This window comes from Oncorhynchus keta, chromosome 25 (genome assembly GCF_023373465.1).
Source record: "Oncorhynchus keta strain PuntledgeMale-10-30-2019 chromosome 25, Oket_V2, whole genome shotgun sequence".
NCBI classification, from domain to species: Eukaryota; Metazoa; Chordata; class Actinopteri; order Salmoniformes; family Salmonidae; genus Oncorhynchus; species Oncorhynchus keta.
Window position 1 is genome coordinate 8383143 of NC_068445.1, and position 26048 is coordinate 8409190.

A 26048-nucleotide genomic window follows, 5' to 3' on the forward strand; every position below is an offset into this window, starting at 1 on the left:
GTCTTCAAGGGATGGTTTTGTTTTTGGCCGTGGCCTACCTTGAATGTGAGTGCGTTGATGCAGACCTCCATGGCCTGCGGGGAGGTGGAGGACTGTGTGCTCTTGAAGAACACTTGGCAGGGCTGCAGCACAGTGGTCTCCTTGTTCCTCTTCTCCTTCAAGAAGGGGCAGGCCACCACCTTCAGGTCCTTGACCACCGCAGTCATCAGCTGACCGTCCAGGTCGCTCTTCATCACCAGCTCGCACTCCGTGGTCATGACCAGGGCCGGGGCGTCGGCACGTGTCAGGTCGGCCACAAACACAATCTCGGGGTTCTTTACCAGAACATTAATCTCTGACTTTGCCACCACCCCCACTGGAGCTGTGTTACGGAACCAGAGAGGAAAGCAGGGGTGTGTACATTGGGCATCCAATCCAAAACTTCACATTGTGCAAACATGACATTTGTGGTGAATAATGTGAAGTGTGAAATTTGAATGTGTCATACCAGATTCCTTGGAGGCTGCGGCTGCAGTGGGTTTAGTGCTACTGCTGTTCTTGGGGGTGGCGGAGGAGAAGCCCTGCTGGCTGGCTTTGAGGAAGATGTCGGCCACAGTGAGCAGGAACTCCATGCTGGCACAGAGGTACACGTCCTGCACCACCGTGTCCAAAGAGGTGCCGTCGCGGCCCTGCTTGTAGTTCACCTCCACCATCACATTCCTCTCAGCGCCCGGACGCATCGCCATCATCCTGACAGACAGAGGCCAGAGGGACATGATGAACCCTACAGCAAGGGAACTATCAACAAATCCTACAGCAAGGGAACTATCAACAAACCCTATAGCAGGGGCACTAACAACAAACCCTATAGCAGGGGCATTCCTGGTCAGGGATCCAAGGCACAAGAAAGGAGAGCGGGGGCTGTGCTTTAAATGACACTTCACGCCAATTGTAAATGATTATGAAGCAGAGAACGCTTTCCTGCTCTTCAGTACCAACCCAAAGGAATGCCTTTGACCTCCAGGAAAATGTTGCCACCAAAGCTATAAATGACCAAAAAAGTAAATACCGGAACAATATTTCTAAGGTAGGAATATTAAGAATAGTCAGTGGGGATAGAAATAATAATCATGTCATATCGCTTTTCATTTTGTGATGTTATTAAAAACTGTATGAACCAAATACTGTAACTTAGGAAGGAAACCCCCTTCGGCTGTTAAGTTTCCATACAATATGAAGAATGCTGAAACTCTTTTTGTTAAGATATGAATTTGATTTTAGTTTTCATGTCCCTTGCACATTAACTAAACCACGCCCCGAATGAGGTCAGAAGAGCTTGTCAGTGTGATGGAACTGCACTTTCGACCAGAGTGCTTAAAAGGACTCCCTAAGAATTAAAATGCAGACCAAAAGATCTGAGACCGTGGTCCACACGTTGAAATGGTTGCAAACTCAACACAAAGTGAAACACCACTAGACCAAAACATTGACATTCTGGAGCTGTGTATGTAAAAGGGATCTAGAACTTTGACTAAAGAAAGTCTCTGTTATGTTTCACTATATTAGATCACTCCAAAATATCGGTATCACTCCGCGACAGAGGGATACATCAAATGTGTGGATTTACAGATTCACTCCCGTGTACACATCTATATATAGACCCCATGGCCGAGGCACACGTTCTCTTTCATTTTCTCAGCGGACATCCGAATGGTTCGAGTTACAAACGTTCTGAAGTGCACTTGGTAAGTCACTGGTAAGTGTAATATCTTGCGTGGAAGTATACTCACTGGCTGTTTGCAGCTGGCCACATGGTCAGCCCCTCTTGAGTGCTCCACTGCCTGTTTTTCTCCCACAGGGGTCTTCCCCTGTGTTTGCAGAGGTACTGGGTAATTTATCCCTCACCGGGTTCCTATACCTCCAAGCGGGTCACGACATAGGGCGTTGGACCCCTTCTCCGTAGCCTTGTTGGCTTGGCTGAGCTTGTGGCTTTCCCTTTGTGACAGGTGTGATGGTGGCATCCCCCTGGGGATCTGCATACCTCGTGTATGCACTACCTGGGTTTTAACCACGTGGAGAGGGCGGTGGAGCACCCTACTGGATGCCTGTTTTGTGTGGTGTTCTCAGAAAGCCTGCGCCTGACGTGATTGGCGGGCATGCGCGAGTGGGTCGGTCAGGCCCGGGCTCAGGCTGGGGACGAGCTCCCTCCCTCAGGAGTGGTGCAGCAGCGAGCTGTTAGTCCCTCTATTGGGCCCAGTACCCCTCCCTGGAAACGTGGCCGGAGCCACCGCAGGCTGAACCCATCTGCTGCCAGTCCTGGACTGGGGCATGAGTAAGACTGCTGGGACCACCTTGAACAGAGGGCACATGCCCTGCGTCAGGAGGTTGATAGCTTTGATGGTGACGACAGCTGTTCCCTGTTGGACAGTGATAAGCTGTTTCTGGGGGACAATGCCGGCACTGTTCACCACCGTGAACAGGACTACCAGGTCATCAGAAGCCGCCAGTCGCTCGAGAGGCAATGAGGAGCCTACTCACTTGGATAGCCACTGCACTGGAACAGACAACACCACAGTGGTGGCTTACATCAACCATCAGGGTGGACCGAGGTCCCACTGCCTCAATCTTATAGCACGGGAACTCCTTCTCTAGGCTGAGGGACATCTGGTGTCTACGTGCAACGCACGTACCTTGACATCCTGAACGTGGAAGTGGATATGCTCTCGATAGAGGGCCGGCCACCTTGGGACTGGATTCCCAAATGGTGCAGCACCTGTGGGACAAGTTCAGGAGGGCACAGATGGACCTGTTTGCCTCCCTGAGCAATGCACACTACCCCATGTGGTACTCCATGTCAGAGCCACCAGGGCATCTGGGCTTGGATACTCTGGCTCACGATTGTCCAGGGCTGGAGCTTTACGCATTTCCCCCCTTTTCCCCTGATCCAGGCTGTGCTGGACAGGACCAGGATGGAGGAGCATTGTCTGCTGCTGGTGGCCTCATACTGGCCAAGACGACCCTGGTTCAGCCTTCTCCTGTCCCTGTTGTCTGGGACACCTTGGCAACTGCCCTTGAGACCCGACCTACTGTTCAAGGCCGGGGGAAACACTGTGGCATTCAAGACCGCACCGCCTTAGACTGTGGGCTTGGCCGCTGAACGGCACCAATGGTCCATGTTAGGACTACAGGAGGGAGTAAGGAACACCTTGCAGAGAGCAAGGTGACCGGCTACAACCGCGGGATATCAGTTGCGCTGGTGGTTGTTCTGCTCTTGGTGCACTAGTATTGAGGTTGTGCCCGAGTCATGCATGGTGCAGTATGTCCTCCAATACCTGCAGTCTTGCATGGATGAGGGCTTGGCAGCCTCTACACTGAGGGTATTTGGCTGCTATATCTGCCTACCATGTGGGGTGGATGGACAGGCCAGTGGGGCGTCTCCAAGTTTATGAAGGGGGTTTGTCGCCTGCGTCCAGCTAGGAACCGCTCAATGGCGAGCTGGGATCTGGATGTGGTATTGGCAGCTTTGCCAAAGCCACCTTTCAAACCGCTGGAGTCTGCCTCCCTGAAACACCTCTCTATGAAGGTGCTTTTCTTGGTAACGATTACTTCCATGAAGAGGGTGGGTGGGCTCCATGCTTTTTCAATTCTGAGTGCTATCGGATGGACCCCAGTGGGAGGAGTATATCTCTCCACCCCAACCCTTCATTCCTCCCGAAGGTTGTCAGACAGGCATGTGAACATCCCTTTTATCCTGTCTGCTTTTGACCACGCGGCAGTGGCGGGGGAGTCTGGGCCTCCCTCCGGGCACTGGCTGCCTATGTGGAGCGGACACGAGTGAGAACAACAGACCAGCTTTTTGTCTGCTATGGTGAAAGAGTCCTGGTTGCTGGGCTATCAACAGAGGCTCTCTCACTGGATCGTGGACACAACTATGACAGCATACTGCCTGGCTGGCAGGCCAGTGCTGCGATCTGTGGTGGCACATTTAACACAAGGTGTGGCTGTGTCCTGGGCTCTACTGAGAGGAGTGCCCTTCGCTGATATCTGTGCTACGGCCAGCTGGGCTTCCTCTTGTACCTTTGCTAGGTACTATCGGGTAACTTGGCACCTCCTCTACGGTTGGTTCAGCAGTCCTGGGCATCGCCTCCCCTTCAGAGAGTTCATCAATGAGCTTGATACCTTGATAAGCTCCTTTCCTGAGGACGGCTCACCTCTCACAGTGCTGGGCGACTTTAACCTCCCCACGTCTACCTTTGACTCATTCCTCTCTGCCTCCTTCTTTCCACTCCTCTCCTCTTTTGACCTCACCTCTCCCCCCCCTACTCACAAGGCAGGCAATACGCTCGACCTCATCTTTACTAGATGCTGTTCTTCCACTAACCTCATTGCAACTCCCTCCAAGTCTCCGACCACTACCTTGTATCCTTTTCCCTCTCGCTCTCATCTAACACCTCCCACACTGCCCCTACTCGGATGGTATCGCGCCGTCCCAACCTTCGCTCTCTCTCCCCGCTACTCTCTCCTCTTCCATCCTATCATCTCTTCCCTCTGCTCATACCTTCTCCAACCTATCTCCTGATTCTGCCTCCTCAACCCTCCTCTCCTCCCTTTCTGCATCCTTTGACTCTCTATGTCCCCTATCCTCCAGGCCGGCGCGGTCCTCCCTCCCGCCCCGTGGCTCGACGACTCATTGCGAGCTCACAGAACACTCGGGCAGCCGAGCGGAAATGGATTCCTGCGGACCTGGCATCCTTTCACTCCCTCCTCTCTACATTTTCCTCCTCTGTCTCTGCTGCTAAAGCCATTTTCTACCACTCTAAATTCCAAGCATCTGCCTCTAACCCTAGGAAGCTCTTTGCCACCTTCTCCTCACTCCTGAATCCTCCTCCCCCTCCCCCTCCTCCCTCTCTGCAGATGACTTCGTCAACCATTTTGAAAAGAAGGTCGACGACATCCGATCCTCGTTTGCTAAGTCAAACGGCACCGCTGGTTCTGCTCACACTGCCCTACCCCGTGCTCTGACCTCTTTCTCCCCTCTCTCTCCAGATGAAAGTCTTGTGGCCGCCCAACAACCTGCCCGCTTGACCCTATCCCTCCCCTCTTCTCCAGACCATTTCCAGAGACCTTCTCCTTACCTCACCTCGCTCATCAACTCATCCCTGACCGCTGGCTACGTCCCTTCCGTCCTCAAGAGAGCGAGAGTTGCACCCTTCTGAAAAACCTACACTCAATCCCTCCGATGTCAACAACTACAGACCAGTATCCCTTCTTTCTTTTCTCTCCAAAACTCTTGAACGTGCCGTCCTTGGCCAGCTCTCCCGCTATCTCTCTCTGAATGACCTTCTTGATCCAAATCAGTCAGGTTTCAAGACTAGTCATTCAACTGAGACTGCTCTTCTCTGTATCACGGAGGCGCTCCGCACCGCTAAAGCTAACTCTCTCTCCTCTGCTCACATCCTTCTAGACCTATGCCTTCGAACTGTGAACCATCAGATCCTCCTCTCCACCCTCTCCGAGTTGGGCATCTCCGGCGCGGCCCACGCTTGGATTGCGTCCTACCTGACAGGTCGCTCCTACCAGGTGGCGTGGCGAGAATCTGTCTCCTCACCACGCGCTCTCACCACTGGTGTCCCCCAGGGCTCTGTTCTAGGCCCTCTCCTATTCTCGCTATACACCAAGTCACTTGGCTCTGTCATAACCTCACATGGTCTCTCCTATCATTGCTATGCAGACGACACACAATTAATCTTCTCCTTTCCCCCTTCTGATGACCAGGTGGCGAATCGCATCTCTGCATGTCTGGCAGACATATCAGTGTGGATGACGGATCACCACCTCAAGCTGAACCTCGGCAAGACGGAGCTGCTCTTCCTCCCGGGAAGGACTGCCCGTTCCATGATCTCGCCATCACGGTTGACAACTCCATTGTGTCCTCCTCCCAGAGTGCTAAGTGGCGTGATCCTGGACAACACCCTGTCGTTCTCAACTAACATCAAGGCGGTGGCCCGTTCCTGTAGGTTCATGCTCTACAACATCCCAGAGTACGACCCTGCCTCACACAGGAAGCGGCGCAGGTCCTAATCCAGGCACTTGTCATCTCCCTCCTGGACTACTGCAACTTGCTGTTGGCTGGGCTCCCTGCCTGTGCCATTAAACCCCTACAACTCATCCAGAACGCCGCAGCCCGTCTGGTGTTCAACCTTCCCAAGTTCTCTCATGTCACCCCGCTCCTCCGCTCTCTCCACTGGCTTCCAGTTGAAGCTCGCATCTGCTACAAGACCATGGTGCTTGCCTACGGAGCTGTGAGGGGAACGGCACCTCAGTACCTCCAGGCTCTGATCAGGCCCTACACCCAAACAAGGGCACTGCGTTCATCCACCTCTGGCCTGCTCGCCTCCCTACCACTGAGGAAGTACAGTTCCCGCTCAGCCCAGTCAAAACTGTTCGCTGCTCTGGCCCCCAATGGTGGAACAAACTCCTCACGACGCCAGGACAGCGGAGTCAATCACCACCTTCCGGAGACACCTGAAACCCCACCTCTTTAAGGAATACCTAGGATAGGATAAGTAATCCTTCTCACCCCCCTTTAAGATTTAGATGCACTATTGTAAAGTGACTATTCTACTGGATGTCATAAGGTGAATGCACCAATTTGTAAGTCGCTCTGGATAAGAGCGTCTGCTAAATGACTTAAATGTAAATGTAAATGAGTAAATCTGTAAATCCACACATTTGATGTATCCCTCTGTCGCAGAGTGATACCAATATATTGGAGTGATCCATATAGCTCACATAACTGTGGTTATACACATAACCTTCGTTCTATTTGAACACTCCACTACGAGACCAAAACAGGACAGTGTGACCTCTGGTGGACAGCCAGAGCCTTACACCCATCGAGCTATTCCCCTGACAGATAAGACATCTACACGTAAATACATTGCATTTCTTACCAAAACGGGCGGCCGGCTCGTGTGCAAGGTATATGGTTACTGTGAGAAAAGTTGCCAAATATACGATAATTGTCCCTGCCCCCTATCTATTTTCCACACCCCCTTTTCAATCTTTGTGTAATAAGCCATCTTATCTGGTCAGTCCACTAGGGACTTTTGTCTCATGTAAGTATGTATGTGTATTCTGTGTTATTATTTAGGTCGACTAATAATACATGAAATCAAATTTGTGTAGAACTTAATAATCAGAAAAGGCTGGTGTTCTTGTGGATTCAAGAAGTCTGCGACACTCAGAATGAGACTGATACGAGGTAATGATTATTAAGTGACTTATCGCTATATAATATATATTTCGGGAGATGGTAACTATAAACAAATTCTCCCTTGGTGCCCCAAATTCCAAATGAATTAATTGTTTCATGATTAATTTAAAAGAGTAACAATTAAACATAGTTGATAAGATAAATAACAGTCATCACATTAAATCAAAGTCACGACAGCACTAATAACAAACCCTACCATAAGTGCACTAAATACCTTGTAATCTGTTAGTCAAATGATGTTACATTGAGGAGTGAGACTAACTTTCTGTTCGACAGATACAAAGATTCCATTCTCTCAACACAATTGACAGACTTTATCCTTACTCGTGGGTTTTGATGGACTGGGAGTGAGAGATTACCTTAGTTGCTTTGACTATGATGGGGCTGCTAACCAAAGCCATTCATCTTAGCTATGTGACAGTCCTATGTGAGTAGACAGATGGTGAAGCTGTGATGAACATGGTGGCACGCTGAAGAACACACACTGAGCCTCGTACATCAACGCCAGCACCGAGTCACACAATCATATGTTCACAGTACACACACATCACTCTGTGGCATCTCTCCCAGGTTTTATGAATGTATAAGTAGGCTCAGTACCAAATCAAATGTATTGGTCACATACACGTGTTAAGCAGATGTTATTGCGGGTGTAGCGAAACCAAGGTAACCGTGGGTGTGTCCTCTACCTGGCAGTGATCTTCTTGACCCTGCATCTTTTGTCGTCGAGCAGGCAGTCTGTGAGTTTGAAGGAGGCCTTCATAGATCCGTCTGAGAACATGTGGACAGATGTAGAGATAGTCCCCAGGGTGAACTCAGCCAGCTTCAGCTGTTCATCCCTCGAGTCCAACACCTGCAACTTGGAGACACACACCAAAAAGTCTCTGTCTGTGGGCGTAAGAATATCCAAGTGGATGGAGTTTTACATGGTCAATGCCAGTGTTTGTGAAGGCGTGTCGTGGTGCAGTAGTCACCTCAGTCCCATTGGGGCTGTACAGGACCAGGGTCATGGAGTCAAACTTGAAGTCCAGTTTGAGTGTGCTCTTCAGCTTGGTGCTCTTCTGGGTCTCCACCACTGCAGCAGTTACCACCGTGTTGCCTACAGACAGGGTTCAACACAATTATAATAACAGCACAATCCCAGCAACACACATCCAAATTCAACCCAGACTGACACTGCTGTCCTCACCGCTGGTGGGGTTACTACCAGTACCTCCTGACGCCTGTGAGCCTTTGGTAGAGACCGTGTCGGAGCGATCCACTGTACGCGGAGGAGGAGGGGGAAGCAGAGTCTGAAGTCTCTGACAGGTTCCCACTCAGAGTCCTCAACACCACCGTCAAATCATCCTGACCCAGGATCAACTAGTAAGACACACACACACACACACACACACTGATGCATCAACATTTCATACTCACATTTCATTTCACACACTATCATTTGTTCAGTGAGAGTTGGCTTTAACGAACACACACACACACACTCCTGCACACACACACTCACGTTCATTGGTTTGAGGTGAGCAGTGATCTCTATGTCGGGGATGCTGTGGTACCAGGAGGCTGACAGGTTCCTCTGGATGGACAGGTCCAGGTTGACCGGCTTCAGAAGCTGGATTTCCCCCTGAAACCTCCCCTCCTCAAAGGTGGTTCTGGACAATCAAACAAACACACACACAGCTTTACAGGTTCTGATTTGCTGCACATCCGGGGACGGACCAAATATGCAAAAGTACGTGAAATAACACAGACGTGTCAATAGTTAATAAACACTTCACATCCCAGTGCAAAAATGAAGTAGTCCTTTCATTGTATAACAACTACGCATCTATGACGTTTAACTCACATCCCTTGTACATCTACAGAATGGCCTGACTACCAGTGTGTCTCTCACCTGTACATCTTGAGGTCGCTGAGGCCCACGGTCATGGTGTCCATGACGGGAGGGATCTTGACGTGCATTTGGGAGGGGACCATGGCGAAGCGGTTCTTGACCGTGACCATACCGAGGTCGGCCACGATGACGTTGGCGGAGGACGACGACTGCGGCAGGAAGACGACGGGAGCGTTGAAGTCCACGTCCAGGGAGATGCGGGTGCTGCGCTCAGCCAGCTCCATCACCCCCGTGGCCGCCTTCTCCGCTGCCTGCACCGTCACCTCAGCCAGGGCCTCCTTGGCCACCTGGAAGTTGTTGATGAAGGCCTGGGGGAGGAGGAAGAGGAGTCAGGTCATGTGACAAAGTGCTCGTGGATCGTCATAGCACTCAGGACAATAGGTTCTGGGGCATTTCTGTACCGGTATTAGTAAAGGTACCGGTTCTCAAAGAACAGGAATCGGTTAAAAGATAGAAAGGTGGAATGAAGAAAGATGGAGGCGGGTCTCTTACCAGGATGGAGGAGACAAACTTGTTGAGGAAGATGACCTGGATGCAGCCCACCGTCAGGGTGACGCTGGTGTCCACTTTACCCATGTCTAGATAGGCGTCGCCCTCCGTGGCTTCAGTGTGGTTCACCATGCGGAAAGCAAACACCTCCTCATCGGCTATGGATACACACTAGGACACAGAATTCGTACCGAAATACTCATTAGAATCACACCAGCAAAAAGCTAAAAATGATTTTTGTTTGGTCTTAAATCGCAACATCTTGGGAATGTTCCCCCTCGACTGGGAAAATAACATGTTAACAAGCGCCCTGTATCCGAGGCTACCTGCTTGTACAACGCCTCCTTATCACAGTCCAGGATGACTATGTTCTTCAGGTTGGCCAGAACCTCTACCGCTTTTTTCCTCATCAGCACCTCCGACACCAGGCCTGGAACATAGAACAGAGGTAGAGAGAACAGGTAGAACAGAAGGAGGGGTAGGACAATTCTAGAACATAAACAGGTGTTTCAGTACAAGAGCCAATAAGACACGATCATCAGTGGTTTATATATGTCTACCACAAGGTGGCACTAGTATCATTATAATCTGTGTGTGTGTGTGTGTGTGTGTGTGTGTGTGTGTGTGTGTGTGTGTGTGTCATTTTGATATTTGATGCAGAGGCCATCATAAGTCATGCATGTAGCTGCTGACTTTATGTTGTGGACATGTGTTGTAGGCGGGGACTTGTCTTGTGTCAGGTGGCCTTTACCCTCGATGCGGATCTCCGCTATCCTGTGGCTCTGGCCTCGGATGAAAACCTTCAGACAGTTGAGATCGGCTCTGATGTGCAAATTCACCACATCCTCAAACTTTGACTTCTTAGAAGCTAAGGAGAAAGGAAGCAGAGAGACCTTTATGAAAGAGCGGTTCTGTCGTCAAAACGTCAAAGGACCATCGATGTGAAGATGACTTTGTTGGTGCATCAGAATACATCTAATGTCAAGTGGTGCATGAAAATGGTACAGTAATGTACATCTGGTTTAGCTAGCTAATCTACGTATTAGGAGAATATGCATCTACTCAACATCTCCACATGCAACAAACATAAAGGAAGTATATGACCTAACCGATGTCTCTTCCACTTTCAACCACCTTGAATCATGAATTTGTAAATCAATATCGCAACGCGGAGATAAGTCTAAGTTCCAGTAAGCAGAACCGATTCCATGAAACGGATAGTTACAGGTTTTTTTTGCCACAGCCGATCCCTCTTTCTTCTCGCCTTCCTCCCCCTCTCCCTCATCCTCCTCGGGGATGGTGGGCAGCTCCTCCTGGCTGGGCGCTACCTCCTTGGTCGGGGGGAGGAGACTGATCAGGAAGTTCATGGCATTGAGCAGAGCCTCCGTGTGCAGGTGTATGTCCAGAGACGAGAAGTTCACCTGAGACGTCACACACAGACATACCACCTTCACTATGAACCCACACTTATACAACGAGGCAGAGAAGTGAGATGTTGAAATTCCAACTGCGGGTTAACACAGTTGTACTGTACTGTATTGCAAAAGACATTACCTTAACTGATTGTTCAGTGTTCTTGTACTCAGACTTGAATTCTGGCCCATTCTTATCAGCCTGAAAGAGACACTGATGCTATTAGACCTGCTCTACTGTTAAATCTACATTGGATGAAGAATGCAAGACGACAGTGTTGACTGTTGGAAGTGTTCACGTGTGTGTGTGTGTGTGTGTGTGTGTGTGTACGTGTGTGTGTGTACCTTAGTGTACTCCAATGTGAGGAGGTCATCCTCTGTGTTGTCTAGAGTGGTGATAAGGTGCACTTTCTTCTCCTCTGAATCTGGAACAGTTTACAAAACCAGAGAAAGCATATCACACATACGCACGTCTGCAGACATGCCACGCACATACAACTACCAACAACATATAACAATGTTTAAATCGTGTGATAGGTATATATACACAAAATGTCTTCACAGTCCAAGCGCAACAAGGCGGTCCTGCTAGTGTTTCAAAATAAATGCAATCGCAGGAAAAACACCGTTCTGATGAAGATCTGAGATGAATATCTATGTAAAAAGTGTAGAAAGAGGGGTGATCTAAAGATGCAACTAGAATGGCTTGCGAACAAACATTACTAGAACAGCGCCTTTGAATGCAGTGGACAGCGAAATGAAGTTGATTTGAAAACCAATAGAACAGGAGAGAAACGCTGGTTTCAAATGGCATATAAAGAACATGTCCAGAAAACAGACACATTCAAGTTTGAACTACCTTTCTGGCATCTCCCCTAGTGTCAGAGCTGCTGTGAATATCTAAGGCTGTAGCGAAAGGCGCATATCGCTCACTTCGACATTTACATATTTACGTCAATGTGTCCAAAATTAGATAAAAAATATTTTCCCCCGATTGTGAACTTCTACCAGCCAATCCCTCACTGACCCATGTACTCGGGGCACTCCAGGCAGATCTCTCGTAGGAACGTGTAGGATGTCATGTCGAAGGTACGTAGCTTCAGCTCGGTGCCCAGCCCCTCGATTTCCAGGTGCAACACTGTGACCTCCTCGCCTCCAGAGAGACGACACAGCTGAACGGACAGCTAGACAGCAGAAGAAGGGAGAGGAGGTTCAAGTTCATGCACGCACACACACGAGCTCCTATACTAGCAATCAGAGAACGCAACTAAATGAAGTGTTTAGGTACTCTCACACAGAGATGTAGATGAGTTTTAACCATACTTTGCTGATCTCAAATGTCATGAGGAACTCGGTCATGTTCTTCTTGGGGTCTTTCTTGACCAGACCTCTCCTCTTGACTGAGTCGGAGCGCTGCAGGGGGCTGGGCATGTTGTCGGGGAAGAACGGACGGTCTCCTATAGGAGAGCTGGGAGCATCGTAGAACAGGTCCTCCTCTGAGCCTGCACACACACACACACACGCGCGTAATTGCCACACTGTGTGTATGCGTATTAAAGTACATAATCCATTTGTAATGTGTAAACAGGGCTGTGTGTGTGTGTGTGTGTGCGCACATGTCTCTCACCTGATTCCCATATTAGGGAGTTGCGCAGTTCAGCCATGGTTGGTTTCCTGGGGGTTAGCTGAGGGGTGTACGACTGCTTTAAAGCCTGCGTCATGAACACAAGCAGAGATTACACGCCGCACATAGATTTCTATTGGCTTGTCTATCTACACACAAACACAACACACAGAGTCGACCTACAGACAGGCAGAGATAGAGGCCCAGTAGAGTTAGCACCTTGGATGTTGAGTGAGCGTTGGTGCTGCGCGGGGCCGGCCTGCTCTCTGGCAGCGGGATGCTGTCGATCAGCTCCAGCACGCCCCGCACCTTATCATCAGAGATCCTCAGAGACAGGAGGGGCAGCTCCCCGGAGATTTTAAACCTGACACACAGACACTTTATTCATATCATTCATCTGACCGGCTATTTGACAAACACCATTACACAGTGGCTGACTGTCCATCACACCAACCCGCACCCCCACCTTTCCCTCTTACTTGGGCATGCGGGAATCTGTGACCACCATGGCTCTGCTGAACACCACCTTGACGTCAACAGGCTCCAGGATGTGGAGGGCCGACTGCCTCAGCTTACGGGCTTTCTTCCAGTCCCCATCTAAACACACAACAACCACTGGCTCCGTTAAGCCTCATTTATAGTCTACCTAATCACCCAACACAAGGACACAATAAGCTACACAAAATGTATTCCCTGCGTAGTTGCGTCACATGACAATTTGGGCAGCAAACTTTCCGATAATTGTGTGTGTGTGTGTGTGTGTGTGTGTGTGTGTGTCTCCATACGCGAGTTTGCATGTGTGTGCCTTCGGTGTGCGTACCTGGTTTGCTGTAGAGGAACTGAAGGCTGCTGAGCTGGACGTCGAAGCTGTCGTAGGCCCGGGACATAATGTCCTCTATAGTACTTCTCCCTACAGAGAGCTGCGGCAGCCCCTCTCTGCTCAGACTAGACACCTGATAACACAAGACAATGCCATAACACCTGGGTGAAGAGTCCTGTTCATTAGGCAGGGATTGACATTAACGGTTGCCTGGAGCAAGTCAATTAAAACAGTCAGGCAAGTGGATCCTTCTCTGTGGTCAAATTGTGTTGAAGACAACTGTTAATGTGTTACCTCTACTGTCCCATTTTTCAGGTAAATTTAGTGACTCACAAGAAGAAGAAAAAAGACAAAGCTAAGTGTGCTCGATCATAATTCTCAACTTCTCCATACATCGTCTCTCAAATCACTCAAGTCCGAACCGACCACTCGCACTGAGCACGTTGAAGTGACTTACCTTGAAGTGGCCCAGGTCCAATAGCATGAGGTTCTGGGTGGAGTCGTAGAAGCCGGTTTGGGGAACGATTACGTAGGAGGCCATGAGGTTGACGTTCAGATCCAGAACCTTCTGGGTCTCAATCACGTACATCAGTCCTGCAGACAACGACATAGAACAGAGGGCATACTTCAACATGTTCTTACATATGGATACGAAACGGGAGGGAGGCGTGCCAGGAGGAAGTATGGAGTGGAGGTTGAGGTCAAAGGCTTGTATCCTGTCTGATGATTCAGAGTAAAATGTCCATAGAAAGTCAAATTAGAATAGATCTCTGTTTGGGTCTGCGGCACACGTCAAAAAAATCTAGCAGTGCCGTGATTTCTTGTGACAGGCCAGGAATGCGAGTGTGGCCTGTCAGTCAGAGCTAGAGGCGGGGCTCTGACCTGTGGAGGTGCGGTCTCGGAACTGCTCCAGCTTCATGAGAGTGGCGTTGGTCAGATCGTCCAGCTGGAGGTCATCAGGCGGTGAGAAGAACGCAGACATGCTGTTTACCGTCACCTGCCCAGAGAGGGAGACAGGTATCCATGTTGTTACACACACACACAAACACAGGTGGTGCAGACTTTCGTTCTAACATGCCTGATTGAACCGAGGAACGACAGGAATACAATTATATACACAGGACACACACACAAAAACAAATACACTCACAGCATCATAGATGATCTCCAGAGGCTGGGACTCGACGCGGAGCCGCTGATCAGCGCTCTCGTCCAGAGGGTTGGTCTCAAACAGGATGTCCAACAAGGGTGTCCCCGTTACCGTGGCAGCCTTCCTTGACGACAGCAATGTGGGTGCCGGCCGGTTACTGGCTAGTCCTGTCACCTCAAACAGACTGAGCTGGGCCGACAGCCTGAGCGGAAAAAACGCATCAGAACCAAGGGCAGAAAGAAGTGGGGAGAGAGTGGAGAACGAGGAAGAGAGAGAGAGGGGGGAAGAAAGAGGGAAACGCAGAGAGAAAAGATAGACAAACTGAGAATCGCAAAATGGTGGCACAAGAAAAAAATTATGAAATGCCAACTATAGTGCATCCCATTGATAAGGCACTAAAACAGAGCAGAGAAGGCAGGGGAAAGTATTTAAATACAGGGTTTGTTCAGAAGCGTTAAGCGTTACCGGTATGTCAAGTAGAATTGGGCATCATGTCAGTTCTATTAATATCTATCTGCAACGTTCTGAATGTTTCACCTTGGGGAACACACCCCAGAGGGCATACTGTACTTACTTAATGGCTTGTGCTCCGGGCCTCTGGGTCAGCATGGATTTCAGATCTTCAACTGTGAGTTTGAGGATTTCATTCTGGTCCTTGTTGTCTTTCATTGAGACAGACATCCTCTCCATGTGGAAATTAATCTTCATATCCTCAAACTGCACAAACAAGACCAGAGAGAAAAGGGAGACTGAACCGTGTCCTGGATTATCTCCCTCTCTTTTGGAGGACGCCAGGGATTGTGATACAGCCCTACAGTGTGTGGGAACACAGTCGCAACTCACGTTCTTTGGCAGGTTATGATTGACAGCTATCTCACTGTAGCCGATGGCGGTGTAGAGTTTGGCCTTCTCAGCAGAAGTCATAAGCTCGTCAAAAGCTGAGGAGAAAAAAAAAAAAAGTCATTCTCCATGCAATGTGGAAATGTGTCTTATGATTTACAATAGCAGCATTAAAGCATCAGGAGGACCTTATCAAGATTACTTCAAATCAACTTCACAAAAAGGTAATAAGAGTGCAAAATGCGGTTCCAAGTGCCCGGTTAAATCAAAGTCAACCACATTCCCATCCACATTTTATATGCGAGTGAAGTCATATCGTACGGAGAAAAAAAAAAAATCTAATAATCACGACACCTGTGATAGAAACAGGAAGTTCAGAAAATGCCGACAGATCATTTGTTCGCGCTCTCTTTTTGTGTCTGTAAAATAAATGATGCGAGAAATGCCGGTGGAAACGCTACAGATATACATGAACACCTTTGGTCCCAAACCATCATCTTGAGAACCTTGTCATCAACGTGATTCAATACTTCATAAGGGTAACACAGGACAGGTTAAATGCCCAATTGGAATTATTTCTGTCCAGTGTTCTTTCATCCTGGTTCTGGAGACTCACAGGGTCTGCAGGTTTTTACCTCCAGCCCAACATCAACACCATTGACTCAACTAATCCACTAGAATCCGTTTTAACGGTTATCTTATTTTCATGACCGTCTTCGTCGATAACGGTCGGTTACACGGTAATTGTGTCAGCCCTAGTTACACACCCCATGGTTCCCCAGGACCAGGATTGAAGAACACTGTTCATCAGAAATAGTAACTGCAGCGCATTGGCATGCTCATGACACACTGATGACCAGCTGACTGATTGGCCTGGTGGTCTTTACATTATCATAGGGGGCGGATTCGGAATGTATTTCCCCTTGACTTATTCCAATTTGTTTTGTTACAGCCCGAATTCAAAATGGATTAAATTGATTTGTTTTCTCTCACTCATCTACACACAATATCCCATAATGACAAAGTGAAAACACATTTTTATTTAATGAAAAACAAAAATATCTCATTTGCATAAGTACTGTGTTCACACCCCTGAGTCAATAATTTGTAGAAGCACCTTTAGCAGTGAATACAGCTGTGAGTCTTTCTGGGTAAGTCTCTAAGAGCTTTCCACACCTGGATTGTGCAACATTTGCCCGTTATTCTTTTCAAAATTCTTCAAGCTCTGTCCAATTTGTTGTTGGTCATAGCTAGTCAACCATTTTCAGGTCTTGCCATAGATTTAAGTAAAAACTAATGCAGCATATCAGGAACATTCACTGTGTTCTTGGTGAGCAACTCCAGTGTAGATTTGGCCTTGTGTTTTAGGTTATTGTCCTGCTGAAAGGTGAATTCATCTCCCAGTGTCTGGTGGAAAGCAGACAACGACGTTTTCCGCCGTTTCTTTTTTCATCCTGAAAAACTCCCATCCTTAATGATTACAAGCATACCTATAACATGATGCAGCCACCACCCTGCTTGAAAACATGGAGAGTGGTACTCAGTAATATGTTGTATTGGATTTGCCCCAAACATAACAATTTGTATTCAGGACAAAAAGCTAATTGTTTGCAGTATTATTTTGATGCCTTGTTGCAAACAGGATGCATGTTGTGGAATATTTGTGTTCTGTAAAGGCTTCCTTATTTTCACTTGTCAATTAGGGTAGCATTAGGAGTAACAACAATGTTGTTGATCCATCCTCAGTTTTCTTTCACATCTTTTAAACTCTAACTGTTTTAAAGTTACCATTGGCCTCATGATGAAATCCCTGACTGGTTTCCTTGCTCTCTGGCAACTAGGTTAGGAAGGACGCCTGTATCTTTGTAGTGACTGGGTGCATTGATACACCATACAAAGCGTAATTAATAACTTCAACATGCTCAAAGGGATATTCAATGTCTGCTTTTATTTTTCTTCATCTACCAATAGGTGTGAGGTATTGGAAAACCTCCCTGGTCTTTACGGTAGAATGTGTGTTTGAAATTCACTGCTCGACTGAGGGACCTTAAAGATAATTGTATGTGTGGGGTACAGAGATGAGGTAGTCATTCAAAAATCATGTTCAACACTATTACTGCACACAGAGTGACTCCATGCAACTTACTAGGTGACTTGTTAAGCACATTTTTACTGCTGAACTTATATAGGCTTGACATAACAACAGGGTTGAATACTTACTGAATCAAGATCTTCCAGCTTTTTATTTTATAATAAAAAAATACATAATTCCACTCTGACATTATGAGGTATTGTGTAGGGGGAAAAAAATATATAAAATGTATACATTTTCAATTCAGGCTGTAAATAATTGTGGAAAAAGTCATGGGGTGTTAATACTTTCTCAAGGCACCTTATGTACAAAATGGAGCACGGCGATTGGCTACACGGGCGATCTCACCTCCGGTCTTGACCTCCTTGGCCTCGGCGCCACAGTCTCCTGACCAGCCGGACCACATCCAGCCCAACCAGCCCTGAGATTCCTCCTCCTCCACCTTCACCCCCGGACGGAAGATACGCAGCCCCGCTTTGCTTGCCTGGAAATACCGACCAGCGCCAGTCACAGTCTATACATAACACTTCAGCCTCAACCACTAGCTATAACCACTGTTAGTTCCACTGTGACCACGTGTTGCACTGGTGGCTACGCTACAGCAGTGTGACTGAGTAGGGTCATTTCAGTCATGCTTTTCTGCCATTTTGAACAAATTAGTTTAGTAGACAGACAAAACTGAGTACAGTACATACAGAGAAGACGGATAGTTCATTAGGGATAATTCAACAGATTGCTCAATCCGTACCTCCATCTCAGCTTGCTGCCTGGCCAGAGTGATGTTAAAAATATCCAGAGTCCGCTCAGGCTCCTGGGCACATGGCAAGAAAGACGGATCGTCTAGTCCATTAAAACAGTTCCCTGACCATTATGGGAATCCATCAATTACTTAAAAGGGTAGACTCAGCTAAATGACGTTGCCATGAGCAGCACTGCAGATACTGAGATGAGCAAGATGCAAGACTTCGCTCTCACACAGTATCTATGTGCACAGGTTCGCTTCACGCTTGGTAGCTAGGGGACCAAAACAGTGGAGAAGAGCATCGTGCATCAACGCTCTTAGTTGTTGAGGAAATTGACCACTATGCGGTGTACTTTCTGCATCTACGTCATGTCACTGAGCATACCTTTAATGTCCATCATCAATCAATGCAGCAGAGTAGATACAAAGACTGGGAATGCAACTCAGAGCACGAGGACTAGGCCCTTCTCAATCTCCACCACACCTGGGTTCAAATAGCATGTTGTTTCCTTTCAAATTGTTTGAACACTTGATTGAGCCTGGCTGGTGTGCCAGATGGGAAGGGTTTGCACTTTGAGGACTATGCCATTGGTCCTATTACAGACAGGCAGGCTCAATCAAGCATTGCTCAAGTTTTGAATAGAAAACAAATACTATTTGAACTCAGGTCTGGGTTGCACTCATTAGGGAACGCAACAGAAAACTTTTCAGAACTGAAAATGTTAATGAGTGTTTCTTAATGCACAGGTAGTCTCTCCCAGTTTCAGTTCATTGTCTTCCATTTGGTACCTAATGAACATCGCCCTGATCTCTACACACCTCCAGCTCCCTGAGCTGCTTCTCAGTGGGCTTCTTGCTGGTGATCTTGGCCTTGTAGAGCTCTCTGTACTGCTTGACTGTCTGCCGGTGGCAGCGGATGTGCTGCCACGACCACATGTGCAGCCGCGGCTTCACGTCCACCTCCATGATGCCTGTGATCACATACTGCCACCTAGATGACATACACAAGCAGTGACAGTCACAACAGAACCAGCACGTGTACATCACGATAGCTCAAATCGATTGAAGGAAATGAATCTCTTAATCTTATACTGGATGGCATGAAACAATACAATCAATCAAATGCATTCACTCATTCATTTACATTTACATTACATTTAAGTCATTTAGCAGACGCTCTTATCCAGAGCGACTTACAAATTGGTGCATTCACCTTATGACATCCAGTAGAATAGTCACTTTACAATAGTGCATCTAAATCTTAAGGGGGGTGAGAAGGATTACTTATCCTATCCTAGGTATTCCTTAAAGAGGTGGGGTTTCAGGTGTCTCACCATCTAAACATCAACAATAACCAACATTTTTGTCGTTGTGACAATTTTTTAGTAGAGGAAAGAATTGTAAGTAAAAGAAAGTGTGAGAGCTGACCATAGATAGGCGTTGGTGTGCACGTGGACTTGCGGCCGGTATTTCCTGTAGGGCAGGTTGCGTGACATCATATCCACTGATCCCAGGAGCTCCAGAATGCTGATGTACTGGAGAGAAGGGGTGAGAGTTCAGGGGTCATCGAGAAACACAGAGGCGGAAAACAATAAGACAGTGACTTTAAAAATGCGTCGAAATTCTAACTCTGGGCAACGCTCATCATGCAAGGGCGCACAGATCTGTGGAAAAAAAAAACGAACATTTCAAATAGACGGGATGGTATATAATCCAACGCGAGTTCTGATTGTGTGAATGGCATCAGTTTACTTCACTGTGGTTAAATAAGTCATCTTCCTTACTATGCACATTGAAGAAATTTTCCAAATTAAATCAGGCTGCAGATTTAAATGATTTTTATGGTACTTTCCTGTGCTCTTTTGCTCGATTAAAATGTTTCATCTTTCCCTCTCTCATATCTCCCTCCATCACCTGTGGTCTGTTGAGCTCCACGGCCACCTCTCTTAGGTTGACCACCAGGTCCACCTTGGGAGAGGAGAAGTCCACATCTGACCAGGGGTTCATGCGCAGCTTCGCATCGGCCGTTATCGGACGAAAAACTGCCCGCAATGAACAGGGAAATAAGGTTATTAATATGATGCAGAATTAGTCAACAATTCCACCGTGGGCCATCGTAATGAGAAGATACCTTCAATTACGATAAAAACTCAAATGACTGAGATTTTATTCTCTGTATCAGGTGATGTGACAACATGACTATCAAGACTGATCCAGACGTGAATGATGTCACACCCTTATATCGACTGGGTGACACTCACTGAAATCGTGGTTTATGGGAGTAGAACCCCCCGGGATGCTGTCCTGGAGGCATCGCTGTGGAAATGTGACAGACAGGAAGAGATGCCTCGTTAGACGTCATTGATAGACAATCAGTCTCACTTAAGGGACCCGCCGCTCCGCGATGGCACTGAATGATGGCACTGTGACTCACCAGGGCCTCATCTGGCATGTGATTGGAGTACAGCGTCGAGTTCACATTCCAGTAAGCAAAGAGATTGTCCAGTTGGACAAGCTGAGGAGAGGAAAAAGCATAACAGAAAACAGCTTAGAATGCTGTAGACAGAACAGTGTCATAATTGAACAGTGTCATAAAACTCGTACAGTATATCAATTGCTGTGGACTGACTACCTTGAAAAACAGCTTAGCTTTCTCATCCAGGAGACAAGGCATCCAATTCTCATCTGCTGTCTGTGGGGGTCACAGTTATGGGGTTGAGACATGACGTGGTATGGATTCAGGGTCAGACCAGAAACAGATCATAAACCTGACCACAACAAAGATCTCATATCCCACATCCAGACCTTAACTAAATTGAACCACTGTAATATCATCTCAATTTCCAATATCATCTCCAATCTCCAATGAATGACCGATTTCACGAGGTAGGGGCCTCACGCATTACCTGAAGGCTGAGGTTCTGCAGTGACACTCCAAATGAAAAGGGGCAATTGGGGTTGGTGACCTGAGAGAGTGAGAGAAGCGTACAGTAATGAAATACAGGAATAACATTCATTTAAAATGATGTAATACAACTGTAGCACACTGGGTCGAATACACACATCATCTTCATAGCGGACGTGGATGTTGGAGATCTTCACTTGAAGGTTCTTGATCACCTGCGTCACAAGTTTCTCCACAAAGGTGTCCTGCTTCTCAAGTGCGGGGTTTTCTGTGGCACCAAATAACACATAACAGTACATGCATTCAGGTCACAGTCCTGAGTCTGTTTTAGCCCGATGCCAGCCCTGCAACTCAATGACATTATAACATCTATTTAAGAGCGGTTTGAAGATGTAATGAAAGCGTGACTCACGGACACACATGAACTCTGACCTTGCTCTGCTGCTTTCTGTTTGGTCTCTTCGATCCTCTGCAGCTCCCTCTGACGAGCCTCCTGGAGCTGTTTCTCCTCCTTCTCTGCATCATACTTTATACCTGAAACACACAAACATTAAGAAAAAACACACAAACATTGAGAAAAAACACACAAACATTGAGAAAAAACACACACACACACACACACACACACACTACAGCTAGGTTTCTTACTGGCTGTGGGCACGATGAGTAGGTAGACTCCATCCAGCGTGGCTTCCACTGACTGGGTGTACAGATTCTTCCATGGAATCTTCAACTCCAAGCGTCCTGACAGATCCACACATACACACACAGTTCATAGGAAAAAGGTTGAAGAGTGAGAAAGATAGAGAGGAATTATAATAGTGAATGTATGGTAATGGTAGGAGGTGTTGGGTTGAGAGTCAGACAAATCTCACCTATATGCCCTGCTCTTACTTTAAAAGGAATGTCAAGTTGACTCTGAAACAAGAACAAAAATTATTCAGCACAATACAATGTGAATCTACCTACATAATTAGCATTTAACCACTGATACGTTTAGTAGTAGGCCTAGCCATTCATGTCAAACATACCAAGGCATTTTCCTTTATTTCAAGATTTCTGAGCACTGCATCACCTAGAAAAAAAAGAAAAAAAATGTTTAAAGGGCGACTGCACTTCCTGATTTGGCCTCGTTTTGAAGATTACTCGCTAATGCTAGCGGCCATGACTGAAGCCAAACGAGAGTTGTCTAATTCTTGGGGGGGTGTGGTTTGATGTAGGTGTGTTATGTTTGCATATCATACCCTGGCAGGTACTGTTGTTTGCCCCTCCTGAGTCACCGTAGCAACAGCCACTTCCTCAAAAAATTTGCTTCCTTAAAATTGTCAAGATAAATCGAGAAACATGTCATTCGCCAACTTTTTTGCCGAGGAGGTCTTAGTCGCGCAGTTTTACATCTAGCTAAGTTACTTGGGGCAGTATTTCTCAAGTTAAAACATTTCCATGAAAAACTGCACAGTGCACTGCATACGGTCTATTGAGTCGGAAAAGTCTGGCTGTGCGCTCAGGACTGAATTCTTAAAATAATAACATATCTACAACTTAATTATGTGCACGCTGTCAATCTATCGTAAATAAAGCACAAGCTCCACGATTATCAGTGCCCCAAACCACTTGCTAGCTAGGTAAATTCCAACTCTGTGTTTGTCAATGGAGCTAGCAGGTAGTAGCTAGCAGGCACATTGAGCAGTCAGGCCACAGCTTATCAAGTCACTGGCCATGTGTGTACTTCAGTGTTGTTTTGTACAACTTTCTCACTATTACCAGAGTGCGTATCTGTCTGGCAGTGTTTCATAGGGAATCATGTTACAAAACAGGTCGCGAATGTGTTTTGGAAAATTAATAAGTTGCAGTTGGGACAACTTGTCAAAGATCATCTCAATTTTAAAAAAAGTGACAGACTCAATTGATTGACACTATCAAACACATAAGTAGCCACTCAAAGGGCTAAAGCCAAGGGTTATTTTAACATAGGCGACTCGTTGTCTGGAGGTTCTGACTTATGATTGGATAGAGCTCACACAGCTGATAAGCAGCAGTGCTGAATGCGCTCTCTTTTGTTAGTGTGCACCATCTAATCCATACCCAAACCTCCAGAAACTCAGTTTTGGAAGTGACTGACTGACCAAAATTATCCGATTTACACTTTGCAGTCAATTTTGACACTATAATGAATGTTTGACTTATACCAATGCCACATTGGCTGCTTAAAACCAGATAAGTTTGTTCTAAGAGGCAGTTGACCTTTAAAATGACTCAATAAGCACTGATACATGAATATACACAGTGTACAAAACATTATGAACACCTGCTCTTTCCATGACAGGTAAAAGCTATGATCCCTTATTGATGTCACTTGTTAAATCCACCTCAAATCAGTGTACATGAATGGGAGGAGACAAGTTAAAAGAAGGATTGTGTGTCATTCAGAGGGTGAACAGGAAAGAAAATATTTAAGTGCCGCTGAACATGATATGGTAGTAGGTGCCAGGCACACCGGTTTGTGTGAAGAAGTGCTCCGCTGTTTAAGAAAGAAAAATGTAAACGCTCAACAGTTTCATGTGTGTATCAAGAATGGTCCACTACCCAATGGACATCCTGCCAACTTGACACAACTGTGGGAAGCATTGGAATCAACATGGGCCAGCATCCCTGTGGACGCTTTCGACACCTTGTCGAGTCCATGATCCGTGCAACTCAATATTAGGAAGGTGTTTAATGTTTTGTACACTCAGCGTACTTCACTAATAAAATGCATAGTAACCTGATGTTGGAAACATATGGCCTAGCCTAAGCTGACAAATAACTTAGCCTAATTCCACTGTACATTTCCCATTAAAAGCTAATATTAGCCAGCTGTGCAGTATGTTATCATGTGCCCAGATCATCTTCACAGAGGCCACATTTCAGTAGACAATTTTGTGCTCCTTCTGTTGGCAAGATGTCAGACCTTGGACCTTCAATACATTTTCTCCAAGTATCATATCTTTCTAAAAATGAAATATGCCTAGATACTGCTAAGGCCAATGGTAACCAACCGGTCATCGTGATTTATTATTGCCACTTTAATAATGTTTACATATCTTTCATTACTCATCTCATATGTATATACTGTACTTTATACGATCATGCCTATGCCGCTCATCCATATATTCTTATTCCATCCCTTAGATTTGTGTGTATTAGGTAGGTGTTGTGGAATTGTCAGATTACTTGTTAGATCGGGGCAGCAGGGTAGCCTAGTGGTTAGAGCGTTGGACTAGTAACCGGAAGGTTGCAAGTTCAAACCCCCGAGCTGACAAGGTACAAATCTGTCATTCTGCCCCTGAACAGGCAGTTAACCCAGTCATTGAAAATAAGAATTTGTTCTTAACTGACTTGCCTGGTTAAATAAAGATAAAAATTAAAAATATATTACTGCGGTCAGGACTTGAAGCACAAGAATTTCGCATTAACATCTGCTAACCATGTGTATGTGACAAATAACATTTGATTGTTACTCCGAGACATTTACCCTTCACAATTACAGCACTTACAGTTGACCGGGGCAGCTCTAGCAGGACAAATATTTGACTAACTGACTTGTTGGTAAGGTGGTATCCTATGACGGTTCCACGTTGAAAGGCCATTCTACTGCCAACGTATATAGCACACAACTGTTGTGTGCTCGATTTTATACAACTGTCAGCAAAGGGTGTGGCTGAAATATTCTAATCCATTCCTTTTAAGGGGTGTCCACATACTTTTGTGTAAACAGTGTAGCTATCTAACTAACTTAGGTTAGCTGGCAGATTCCAGCTAACGTTAGCCAATTTAGCCAACTAGCTGGCTTAACAGCTAGCTAGCAAACTAATATTATGTAGCTAGCCAATTGACTACAAAACCTTGCTAACAAATAAGTAAGTACTGTAGTAGCTAGTAAACCTGCCATCAGCAAACAAGCACAGCAGCATTGTCTAATGCTAACATCTAAGACAACAATCATGACAGTGACAGCTGCAGGTTTCTGAACTGACGTTTAGCTAACTAGCTAGGGTGGCTAGCAATGAAGCTAACCGTAACACATAATCGTTACCTCCCCAAATCCCGAGCTTGAGTTGTGAGCTGTCAAGGTTTACAACGTAATCCCCTAAAAACCTGTTTAGGACATCTACCACCACGCTTTCGAAGACCATGTTGCTGTTTCGTTCACCTCTCGGTCACCATGTTTACATTCAGTTTTAACGCTTAACTCGCTCGCCCGTCGCTAATAATGACAGCTGGTTGGTCCTGTTTCTTGAAATATCCAACGACGCTCGGTCACATGGACGGTCTTGACGCCATGTGTTTGCGTCAATAGATTATTCTCTTTGGAGTATCCACTGCAAGGTTCATCTTCCTCTTGCCAAATAAGATTATCGTTACAGTCCGTGACAGAATAGGAACCATAATTATGGTCCATTATTCACATGGAGCCATAATGAGTGGTGAACAGGTAGAAATTTACGATCATGGCTGGAAAGGTTGCAGCTTTCGTAAAATTAACGTCACGCCTAGGTCACACCTACAGTATTTTGTGGAAAATGGTTCTCAGGCGGCATCATTTGGACATGTGTGCATCAACATTTCAACATACACTTTCTGCTACAATTTCTGTCAAGCTGTAGCAGAAGATGAATGTTGAATTTGTGTTGCACACATCCAGACGATAATGCATACTTAGCGAGTGTTGTAGGTGGATCGAAGAGTTGTCGGTTCGTGGCAGTTTATGAGAATTAACATATCAGGTTAAGATAAGTAAAAATTAAATTAGGGAACGGTTTAGGTAAAATGAAAAACATTTAAA

General features: G+C 46.6%; 1 protein-coding gene across 1 annotated transcript in view; it reads right to left on the reverse strand.

The window, feature by feature from the left end:
• LOC118358089 (intermembrane lipid transfer protein VPS13A-like) overlaps window positions 1-25669 on the reverse strand; it is a 57118-nt gene extending 31449 nt beyond the window's left edge. The window contains 40 exon segments of the mRNA XM_035735527.2: window positions 39-361; window positions 488-729; window positions 7945-8114; window positions 8230-8354; window positions 8469-8535; window positions 8537-8617; window positions 8760-8907; window positions 9150-9457; window positions 9642-9809; window positions 9965-10068; window positions 10390-10506; window positions 10864-11059; window positions 11193-11252; window positions 11396-11475; window positions 12078-12234; window positions 12374-12552; window positions 12678-12762; window positions 12894-13038; window positions 13154-13271; window positions 13495-13627; window positions 13952-14088; window positions 14377-14491; window positions 14645-14846; window positions 15219-15361; window positions 15488-15582; window positions 17925-18060; window positions 18325-18387; window positions 19138-19309; window positions 19747-19853; window positions 20233-20360; window positions 20580-20634; window positions 20753-20833; window positions 20951-21010; window positions 21225-21284; window positions 21382-21491; window positions 21656-21757; window positions 21872-21967; window positions 22099-22141; window positions 22255-22298; window positions 25299-25669. Coding sequence (XP_035591420.2) covers window positions 39-361; window positions 488-729; window positions 7945-8114; window positions 8230-8354; window positions 8469-8535; window positions 8537-8617; window positions 8760-8907; window positions 9150-9457; window positions 9642-9809; window positions 9965-10068; window positions 10390-10506; window positions 10864-11059; window positions 11193-11252; window positions 11396-11475; window positions 12078-12234; window positions 12374-12552; window positions 12678-12762; window positions 12894-13038; window positions 13154-13271; window positions 13495-13627; window positions 13952-14088; window positions 14377-14491; window positions 14645-14846; window positions 15219-15361; window positions 15488-15582; window positions 17925-18060; window positions 18325-18387; window positions 19138-19309; window positions 19747-19853; window positions 20233-20360; window positions 20580-20634; window positions 20753-20833; window positions 20951-21010; window positions 21225-21284; window positions 21382-21491; window positions 21656-21757; window positions 21872-21967; window positions 22099-22141; window positions 22255-22298; window positions 25299-25398 — 5055 coding nt within the window. The 5' untranslated portion in view covers window positions 25399-25669.
• Window positions 25670-26048: the final 379 nt, after the last annotated feature.